At 41.9% G+C, this 11,325-nt stretch overlaps 1 protein-coding gene across 1 annotated transcript in view; it reads left to right on the top strand.

Moving 5' to 3' along the window:
* Nucleotides 1-11,325, top strand: part of LOC118329325 (homeobox protein Meis1) — an 88,175-nt gene that overhangs the window by 53,815 nt on the left and 23,035 nt on the right. Inside the window, exon 9 of the mRNA XM_035663448.1 lies at nucleotides 10,581-10,657. Within this exon, the coding sequence (XP_035519341.1) occupies nucleotides 10,581-10,657 (77 nt within the window). The remainder of the gene's footprint in view (nucleotides 1-10,580; nucleotides 10,658-11,325) is intronic.

The raw sequence follows: 11,325 nt of genomic DNA, 5'->3' as shown, positions 1-11,325 counted from the left end.
TGTGTGTGTGTGTGTGTCTTCAGCGTGGACAAAGGCCCGATAACTTGGATGTGTGAAATCATTCTTGGTTTGGTAGACACTAATCAGTTTACGATGATTTGCACATCCAAAGAAGAAGCCCACTCTCAGCCTCAGACACACGCAAGCACACTCAGATGCAAACATAAACACACACACACACACACACACACACACACTTTTGCACAGGCCCACAGCAGTGACGTCAGTGCCTGGGTGGGGTGTGGAGTTCCCCACCATCACTGTGGTATTTATTGGAGAGTGAGTGGCAAGTTGTCGTGTGGAAGAGTCAGGGAAAAATATTGTCATAAGTCTGTGGTTAGCTTGATGGAATGATTCGATCCAACACTTAGAGATTAGCAATGCTAGCGGTTTAGCCTCTCATTCTCACAGTGCGCAAATACATTACCTCCAAAATACTTCCTTTTTTTTAGTTTAAAACGCCTCAAATGAAGCTTTGGCAGTAAAATGTTGACCACCTTTCAAGAAACTGAGTTTAGCATAGATTCTTTGTGTAGCATGATTTTGTTCAGCCAGTGATATATTAAATCTGCTAAGTGTGAAATCACATTAGCGCTAGCTGTTAGCCATTATCCATTAGGCTGTGTTTGGTGATCCAGAGGATTGTGGGATCTTTTCTGGCTGGAGTCAGCAGCTCAATACCTTTTACTTACAGCAACTGCAGCAGCCTGCCCTAGATACATTTGCTGTGTGTGTGTGTGTGCATGTGTGTACGATTGCATATGCAGTTGTGCTATTATTTGTATGTGTCAGCTTCATGTCTCTTTTGTTGGTGCTGTGTATGAGAACGTGCGTGTCTTTGTGTCTCATTCCATGCGTGTGCTCGATGGATCCTGTGGCTTTGCAGTCGTGGTAATCAGTTTGCGCGTTGGCTGAACTAATTTATCAATTCAGTTCCTCCCACTTGTATTCTCTCCCATGCGTGAACCCTCTCTCTTTCCCCTACGCTCTGTCTCTGTCTCCCTCACCGACAAAACACTTCTTTCTGACAAACCATAAGGGTTTCCTATCTTTTATGCATGCCTTCTGCCTCTCTGACTTCTCTCTCCCTCTCCTTTTTTCTTCCATGACTCCTTCTCGCTCATTTTTTCCCCCCTATAATGTACAGCTGTGTTGCCTTACATGTTAATGGCCTTGAACCATGATATCATAGCAATATTGGTGCACTTGTGCTGTTTCAAAGGCATTGGAGAGAGAGAGAACTATGATTTATAGATGATATAGCTTGTGATATCTATCCATAACTCATCATTTTACACCTACTTATCTCATAATGTTATGATTGAAATTTTCTGCATAAAACACTGTGGGGCTCTTGATACACCAGAGGCTGGTGGCATAGAAGGTATGGCCATAGGCTGGTAGTGTGCTTAGACTTGGCCAGCTGACCCAAGGTGCCCCTGTGGAGCAGGGGGAGGCAGGTGTGTGTTCCTGTGCATGGCAATGTAAGTGCATGAGTGATACACACACACAAATATGAGTATGCATGTGGACATGTTTGTCTGTGGTCTGTACGTTTGTGTGTCAGGATGTGTGTGTGTATATCCAGTGGAGTGAGAGAAATCATAGCTAGTGAACCAGGTGGTGAATGCAGACAGGCAATAACTCATGGTAGAAGAGTCGGACAGAGCTGAGGGCTTGGAGAGTGGAGAAAGGGTGGGAAACACACACTTTCATTTTTCTCACTTTCCACTAGCCTGTCTTCCTTTTCGTTCTTCTTCTTTAAAACATGTTTTTTGTTCCTCACATCCTCTCTTTCCTTCACTTAATTCCTCTGACTTCCATCACACTCTCTCCATTATATAATTTAAATTTCAAATTGCATATGTGTCAGCTTTCTTCCCTTTTCTCATCTGCCACTCTCTGTGAGGCCCGCTGCTGTAGTGTTAGCAGTGGCGGGGGGAAGTGAACAGGGCTGAGGGTGCTGCTCACTTGTTTGTTACGACAGATTAAGTCATTGATTTGTAAAAGCGGTGCACTGATGGAGAAGGCCCTCTGCTGCAGAAGACGGGGAGAGAGAGAGAAAGCAGGAGAGAGAGGTGGAGGGATGCATTTGGCTGAGGAGAAAGGTGAGGTTGTTCAAATTGAAGATGAGGGGTAATGGTAAATAGAGGAGTTAAGTGGAGGTGGAAGAAAAGAGGGGAGCAAAGGAGGCAGCATGAGATAGTTAAGCAAAATGCTAAATATAGAACACAGGGATGGAGGGGGCGGAGACGGGTGAGAAAGATATGGATATAGAGAAATGAGAGGAAGGAGGGAAGGGTGTAGCTGTACTTTGAATGACAGATATGTCAGAGAGAGAGAGAGAGGAGGTAGAGAAAGAGAGAGCTCCATCTTTCAATAGCATTGCCTGCGTCCGCTGCCTTCCCTCTGATACTTGCCGCTCCAAAGAGCATAAGGGAGCAATTGTGAAATACCCTTACCTAGTTTCAGCATTCCCCCAACCCTGGTTCCTTTCACCCCCCCAGGGGCCAACGGTGAGTTTCTAATTAAAACGTCGGGGGCAAAAGGGTAATTATGATAATAACATAATAATATCACCAGGGTTATTAGAATGTTCTGTGGTCCCCAAATTGCTTCCTCTGAGAGATCAGATTTCAGTGGCATTACGTAAAGTCAAATTTCCTTGAAAGTCAGGTGAAATGAAATGGATTCCCCCATGGTCGAGGTGCAATCTGAGAATCTGATTCCCTCTTGTGTGTCACAGACACTGAGTCTAAAAAAAGCCCTTTAGTTTCTCACCACAATGACATATATTCCAATCTGCCCCCTCCTCACTTACTTTGAAGCTCAATTTAGTCAGAAGAGTTAGTGTGGTTCGGAAGTGCACTCGTTTATTTAATAGTTTTTGTTTTGTTGCTTTGAACTGTCCCGTAATAGCACTTTGTTCCTCTGCAGCCCTGTGTAATGAGCTCTGCGTTTTGTAGCTGTGTGTAACAAGAGAACATTTGTTTTTAAGCTCAGATCACTGCTAGAATGCTAGCTCCAAGCACCGTAGCTCGGAGCTAGCATGCTGGTGCTCCGAGCGGCATCCCGCTGTTTTCTCTCAGCTTTTCTGTGGTACCTGACTGGGATAAGGCTTTGTGGATCCCTCCTACTCCCCATTTACACGCCCCTCCATCCCAGGCAGCCCTGAGGCAGCCCACCTCCAGCTGTGGCTGCCGTTGACTGCGCCGCTTGGTGCAAGTACCGATTGCTTTGGAGTGCCTCCCCTCGCTCAAATAGGCAGTAATTACGGGCTTAAAGAGGTTTAGTGGTCCAGCAAACTACATAATCACCCCCTGAATTAGCCCCAGCTCATCAGCCTCAGTCCAACGAGCAGCGCTTACCACTAGCACTAGCTAGCATGCTGCACCCCCTTCCCTTTATTGCACAGAGGGAAGCACAGCAGCAGGTGTTGTGCAACATCCGGCCCCCTTAATAAATTTAGCCTCCCCTGAGCTGGAGTAGGGAGGACTAATGAAGCACGCCCTCGCTCTCAGTGAAAGCAACCAGAATATACAGACACCACACATACAGCATTCAATATAAGATCCTTCAGTATCAACAGACCTCACCCTTTACATTCTATGTTAAACACAACAATAGAGGACTTTGTTGAGACTTGAGACTTGGTCATGTGCATACATGCTATAAGCTTCAGTATACACATAGGCTAGAGACCCACCCAACTGTAAAGCACACAGATCATTGTTCACACCCTGCAGCACAGCAGGAACAGCTACAGCAGTGGCTGCTACCCTGAATTATGTTATGTGCCCTTAGAGTTTTAGAAAAACGATGAAAGATGCTAATCATCAATTATCATAGCGGAGAAGCTGGTGATGCTGTACATTGTCTAATCCACTTTGTACTAGAGCTTTAATGACATACTTTTCACCCTTTGCCTCACCAGCTAACTAGATTTATCTCATTCCCATAGGCAAGAGCGCAGTGAGATTTCCCTAAATCAACAAAAGCTGTTTTTTGAGAGAGAAAATGCTCATTAATGAATGAAAAGCCCAAGAACATCTGTTTTTTTACTTTATCTCCCGAAGAGATGGAGAGATTTGATGACAAAAACAGTCTGAAAGGGGGTTTCTTTGCCATTTCTGGTGCATATATCGAGGTTTTCAAAAAAAAAAAAAGTGGTGGTGAATTATTCATGCTTCAAGCTTTGAGTTGGTTTACCATAGTCCAACACCATAAAAGAGGCTGTTTCAGCTTTTTTTGTGCATTACAGCACTAAGACGAGGGGGCGTTTATTTTGCGCAGACATTACGAAGCGCACTCTCAAACTCTCATCCTGTAGTTGGTGCGTTTAGAGTGTCTCAAAAGATCTGTTTTTGCTCTGTTTTGTTATTTTGCATTGGAGCAGCCTGAATCAGAGGAAATTAGGTTAAGGGTGCTTTGTTTTTTTTCTGTTGTTGTTTTGTTCGCTCTTACTCTCTTTTCTTTTTTCTTTAATCCCCCCTTTCTCCCAGAGCCAGCTTTGTTGCTGGGTCCCTGCTCCCTAATGAAGTCAAAGGGATGTCAGTCGATGCCACCTACACAGAAAGGAATTTGAAATGGCGTAGCTTTTATAGCACAGCGTGAGCACACACACTAGAGGATGAAACTTCCACTGAATGAGCAAGACATTTTTTAAAAATTGGAAGTATGAGATACAACAGATTTACAGTTTGGAACGCTTGTTTTAAAGTCTGCTTGTGCTCATGGTTCTGGGCATAACAATGTGCTTGCCTCCCCAAATATTTAAGGTAATCTCATACAAGTCTGGCAGCAGCAAGGCTATACTTCCAGTAAATTGTGTGTTTGTGAGTGTGTGTGTGTGTGTGTATGTGTGTAAGACAGTTTAGTATGATACTCTGATGCCCTTCTAGCCAAAAAGGCCCCCGGATTAGCCGTCAGCCATTCCTGATGGGCAGCTCGGTTTCCACGGAGATTTGACCTGGGAACAGTGAGGGGAACAGACCTGGCCTAGTCAAGGCTTTTCACTTGTACCTCAACAGGCACAAGCAAGCCAGTAACCGCACATAATGTTTCTGTAACCTGCTTGGTGTTTATAAGTGACTGATTATTGAATTATTTATTGAAATGTACACAAGAATAACTCATTGCATATTTACAAGTTGTTTACTGTAATTCAATGCATTTCCTGGCATCCTTGTGCCTTGTGACAAACCCCAACCATCTGGTGGAAAGTAAACTAACTCAAAATACCATTGACCCATGTCTGCTATCCACAGATTGTGCAGTGTCATGGCCTCTTTTTGAGGGACCTCACATGACTGTGACAACATATGATTCTCCTCTCTCTTATTCCTCTCTCCATTCTGTTTCATGGTTGCAGTTTTATAAAGCTAATGTAGCATGTCAAGCTTTTTAATGGGATGCACAGAAGCTTGGGAAGCGCAGCTTTAAATAGAAATGTATGCAACGATAACACCATAATGTTAATGACTAAAGAAGGGCTGTAAGGACTGTGGCTGCAGTGAATTGTTTAACAAGGGTGGAATCACACACATTAAGATGGAGATGTAATAGTAAGATGTAGGTTTTCTTTTAAACTGTTAATGTTTTGATTACTTAGTTAACAAATCTGGCACGAGTGTTCAGAACAACTAAAACTAGGCACTAGTAAAGAATAGTAGGTTTGCTGAGGAGGGGAGATGAAGAGAAGGGAGCAGCAAGATAAAAAGACATTTCTGATATAACCCTCGTAGTGAAGAGGAGCATCCCTGACAAAAAATGACTCAGACTCTTGTTCTTTTTTCCATTTCCTTCCCTATTGCTGCTGACAGACTGAGGTGAGGCTTTATACAGTTTTTTTGCAAATAAGATTTAGGGACCTTTAGGAAGTTGGTTCTTTTTCATGTCTGTAAAAGTTTTTGGTGAGTTGTTGCTCCTACAGATGAGATTAAGATTTTGTTTGGATGTTTTTTTTTCCTGTAAAGGTTAATGGTTCAGTCTGCACAATAGCCATGTGTCTTGTCAAAGTGACCTTGAGCATGGCACCAAGCATATAGCTGCTGCCACATTGTAAGCCATCAGATTTCTCAAACATAAATGGAAAAGCAGAACAGGAAATCAGAATAGTGCAGCTAGCGTTCGGCAAGGGCCAAGTGTTTTCTCCAATAAAGTTAAGACTAGTTTGATTTTTCATGACTTTATCAATGTTTTTGCAGTGCAATATTATATATATTATATTATATATGTATTATATATAAGGTCCAGCTGAAATTAAAATGTAAAGTATACAATGATTTATATAAAATTGTTAATCTGATTACTATTTTTGTAACACTGGTAACTGGTTGACATTTTTTCTACCTCCTTGCCTAGAATAGTTTTCTCCTGGGTTAGGCATGGGCCAAGGGGAGTAAATGGGGGTCTTGCAGAATATTTAAGCTCTTATCTCTTCGTTCGAAGCCCTGGGGCTCCACATATCTATTTCCATGTCTCCTCCCCTGCCTCCTTCTTCTCTCTTCCTTTCTTTCCTTCTTCTCTCGGTCTATCTATCCCTCTCTTGTTCTTGTCTAAGGGGGTCAGAGAGGAAGACGGTCAGACAGGGAGGGGATGTTGCTGATGCTCTGTTACTCACCCACACAGACATCTGCACGCAAACACGCACACACACACAAACACACATACATGACCACGCACAGCTGAACTTACTTGTAGGCCCAGCAAGCTCAGTGGCTCAAACGAGAACAAACACGCACACACAAACACACACTCTAATGTCTGCTGTAATAAAAAACACACTCAAAAGCGAAATCTTTTGACTCTAATGGACACACACAACACGCATGCATGCACACTCATACACTTGGATTGATAAGACATACTGAAGAGAGAAGCGAAAACACACACCCCTCCTGGCACCCACATGCTCAGAGCCCAGCAGAGAGCAGCGAGCAGGGTGGAAATTCTCATGAAAGGAGTTGTATATTTGGAGAAGACATATCATTAAGATAGGCGGAGGGAAGAGGGAAGGGAGGGAAGGATGCGCCGAAACTTTCCATCTGCTCTTTTAAAGAACATGTTATTGCTTTTCTCACTAAAGGCCTTTCTCTCTCTTTCTCTCTCTCTCTTCCTCAACCCGCTGAACCACAGCCAAAGGCCGTTAAGACACCAGAATCACTCACAGACAATATTAAAACTGGGCGACTTGTTGCTGAGCGAGAAACTAAATCACAGTGTTTTGACAGATAGGAGCTAATTTGGCGGTTTAAAAAAAAGGAGGACAAAAACAGTTTTGATGTTCTGGCTTTCTGGCCATCTTTTTCTGGTAACTCTCTCATTAAGTGTGTGTTATTTTGTACTTGGAAACTCTGGCACATGTAGCACTTTGTATTAGGGGCGGGATGCAGTGATGGGAGAAGTTTTCAGGTCCTTTAGGTAAATGTTAAAACACTCAGTCACAAGTAAAAGTCCTGCATTCGCAATTTTCCAAAGTATAAGTTGTGTTATCAGCAAAATGTACTTAACGTATGAAGTAAAAGTACTCATTATGCTGCAAAATGGTCCCTGCAGTGTTATGTAATCATATTATTATTATTACTGTTGATACTGATACTACTCATGTGTAAACAACATTTTAATATTGTAGCCGATGGTGGTGGATATAATCTTACCAATTTTATACACTGTTGGGTAGTTTATTCTGTAAACATTAATCATATTATAAGAAATAATAATATGAATTATATTGTTATTAAATATAAGAAAACTAAATTTTACTTATTTCCGTACTTAAGTAAATATACTTGGTTACACTCCACCACTGGCAGAATGAGTGTTGAACAGAACACACACATGCTATGAAGCTGATTTTTCTCGCAGTGCTTCTGTCCGATATCGAGATTGCGTGTGTGTCTGTCTGTGTGTGACTAGTTGTGTATAGCTGTCTGTCTGCATGTGTGTTCTGGGAAGCCAGAGGGAGGGAAGCACTGAAACAGGGTGTATTTGTGCTGTACTGTGGCCCCTGGCATGGCCGCAGCCCCCCGATATCACGAGGCAGACACTCCTGCTTCCACAGATCTACAGCACGTAGAATGGACACATTGATATTTTCATGTTCAATCAGCTTTGTTTGTTGAGAAGAAAGACTGAAAAAGACACATTGTTCACATGATTAGCTTTAATCTGTCAGTGAGTGTGTCTGGTGTCTATATGTGAAGTGTTCAATGCGTCAAGACATCAGATGACACAAGCCCTAAAGAATAATGTTTTCTCACTTTCTACACGTGGGCAGGCATCGTAATTCTGCTATTATCTGATCAGCCTACAGTATGGTGTAGATACTTCTCCACACACACCACACACACCACACACACAGTATATGAATGAACGGACAGTTCACATGTATTTATGCACACACACACAAAGAGAAAAGAAGTGGACACAAATTTGGCCAGAGGCGACAATGCAATTATAACTTAGCGCATGAAATTAGCCTCCGTGTGTTCCCATTCCACACAACCAATCACATGGACAAGGGAAGGCTGGGAAAAAATCTGTCTCGTCTCTCTCTCTGCTGAGTCGTCCCAGCATTAAACACAATCCTGTTCATTATGCACTGAAAAAACTGTAATGAAAAAATGAAAACGCTGGCGCCGCACTGATTTTGCACGTCTGATTGACTATTAAGTGTGTGTGTTCTTGTTAGACATACTCTATATATTATACAGTAGCCATATTTGTGGCGCCTGTTGTTGGTCAGCATAACATAGGGGAATAACTGATAAATGACAGGGTTCTTTCTGTCAGGGTGGCCTGTTCTTTCAGATAAATAAATTATAGCCACCGAAAAATGACAGATTTTGCGAACCACCAAAACACAAATGCAGCCCTCCCTCATTTTGTTGTGGATTTGCAAGTTTTATGTAAAAAAAGAAAGACTTTTTGGTATTGATGGCATTACTGGTTTAAATGTCTGTGTATGTCGACTGCTACACCGTGGAGCTCTTTGCTCTTTGGAAACTAACTTGAAATGTTTTTTTTCCTTTTCCGTTTATTGTTTGAATTGATGCAGAGAACGTGAAAAAAGCTGCAAAGCATTTTTTTTACTTCAGTGTAATGTGACAGAAATCCCAGGGTCCTAATTCACTGCCCTTGGTTGGTTGGCAAAATGAAAACACTTTTTCAGATCATTCAGATCTTTCTTTCCTAAATGTATACATAGCATTTTGGAGTATATATATATAGTTTCCAGTTAGTGCTATTCCTCCAGCGATCTATTCTCTCCCTCGCTTCCCTGCTCCTCCCTTCTCTCCTCCTCTCCTCCTCTTTTATGGCCTGCCTATGGTGTTCAGCACAGTCCATGTCTTGTCTCAGTCATGAACAGCACATTGTCCTCCACGAACAAGGCTCTGTGCAACTGTGATACCCCCCCCGCCCCACTCTAATATAAATCAACACACTCCCCGAGTTCACATTTATCCAATTTATTCATTCTATATATTTAAACAGGTGGCTCGACTTTAACTGTTCTCAGCTGGCTTCTCGACGAAGGGCTGCAGTCAGTAGTTTATATTTAAACACCCGGCGCAAAGTCAGTTTGGGTTGTCTTTCCCACAACTAAACTGTTGTTGGTCATGCATTCATGTGTCATGTTTTCTTCAGACAAAAATAAAATAGTCTCAGTGTATGGTAATTTATCTTGTATCAGTGCAAACTGTCTTGTTTGAACTAATTTCAAAAAGAGTGACAGCCTCTAATATCAATGTGATGAGGCTTGATTGAAAAAATAACAAAAGTTGAATTATCTATGAGTATCTGTACCTTTCACTGGCAGGTATTTTTATATCTTTGATTTAAAAGACTAAAATATTAAAATAACGAAATGATGAAAATTAGATGAAATCCCTTGCTGAGGTGGCAATGTGTGATTTGAAGGAAGTTCCTGTTCCTGTGTTAACTTGGTAGCCAAAAGGATAGAACCTTTCTCATAATCAGTGCAGTTATATATATATATATATATATAAATATAGAACTGTACCAACTGCAGTACGGATAAAAGCAAACAGCAGCAATACAGACAAGAGACTTTACATTCTCTTGTCTGTATTCCATCGGGTTAACGTTACATATTCCCCGCTCGCTGATTACATATGCAGCAGGGTGAAAGGGGGGCCATTGCCACGAATATATTTGTGTAAGAGGCTGCCTAATTACCAGAGCTGGTTCTCCACTTCACTTAACTTTCTAATTGGCTTGCCTTTTTGGCTGCCATTAATTACAAGATTTCATATTCCATTAATGATCGGGGGGAGAGAGGCACGTTAACGCGCACACACTCACAGATTCTTACAATATACATCCAGATAGACATACACACAGGCACATACTGACACTTACGCACCAATGAGCATGAGCACACAGCTCATTTTCTCCCTCTCATTACGCAGTATGGTATTGTGTGTGTGCAACCTGTGCCCTACAACAACTCTTTCTTTACTAAAAGGCACATCAAACCCTTTTTTCAACATCAAGAAGCTTCATTAAACAATTTGTGGTCAGCCTTTTCTTATAGATGTTGTCTTTCTCTCCTGCAGCATCCATACCCGTCAGAAGAACAGAAGAAACAGCTGGCACAAGACACCGGCCTCACCATCCTACAAGTGAACAACTGGTAAGTGATTTCAGAGTTTATATGCAGTCGATTTCAGGGGGTTTGTACCCCCAGGCTATCCAAGTTCTTAATGATCGGAATTAATGCCTCCACTCCACCCCTATTTTCATCCTACACACACACACACAGAAACACACACACCACTTACCGAATCATCCTCACCTAGATCAATCCATCTAAAGAGATATGGCCTGGAGTGATTTTCCAAACCAACAGCCTAACTCAGCCCAAACATGAGCATCCATGTTAATTAAGAGTCAAACTACCATCTGAAAACATCCAATAAAATCATCCAACTTGCATGTTGGATGATTTTATTGGATGTTTTGATAGGTTTTAAGAATAGTCATTCTGGCGTCAGGATTTCTGTGGCGTTATCATGCATGGCTAACTATCTAATGGGGAGATGGTTGAAACACACTTTAAGTGAGCTTCCAAGGGAAATAAACACTTGGAGAAAAATGCATTAAAATGTTTTACTGAATGTCTAAAATGGATTTTCACAGACTGATTCAAACCAATGTTAAAGATCACAGTAAAGTGTGCCTACAAAAAGCCACAACCCCCAAAAATAAAGTCATTCAAAGTAAATGCTCCCTATTAATTTAGTCTCAGACGCCCTATCTTACCAGGACTTGTTTAGTGAGGGTCATTCTTGTATAAATGGA

The sequence above is a fragment of the Morone saxatilis genome, unplaced genomic scaffold (assembly GCF_004916995.1).
Source record: "Morone saxatilis isolate NCDOM2014 unplaced genomic scaffold, NCSU_SB_2.0 Contig19, whole genome shotgun sequence".
In the NCBI taxonomy this organism is placed as follows: Eukaryota; Metazoa; Chordata; class Actinopteri; family Moronidae; genus Morone; species Morone saxatilis.
This window is presented reverse-complemented; position numbering and strand designations above follow the sequence as displayed.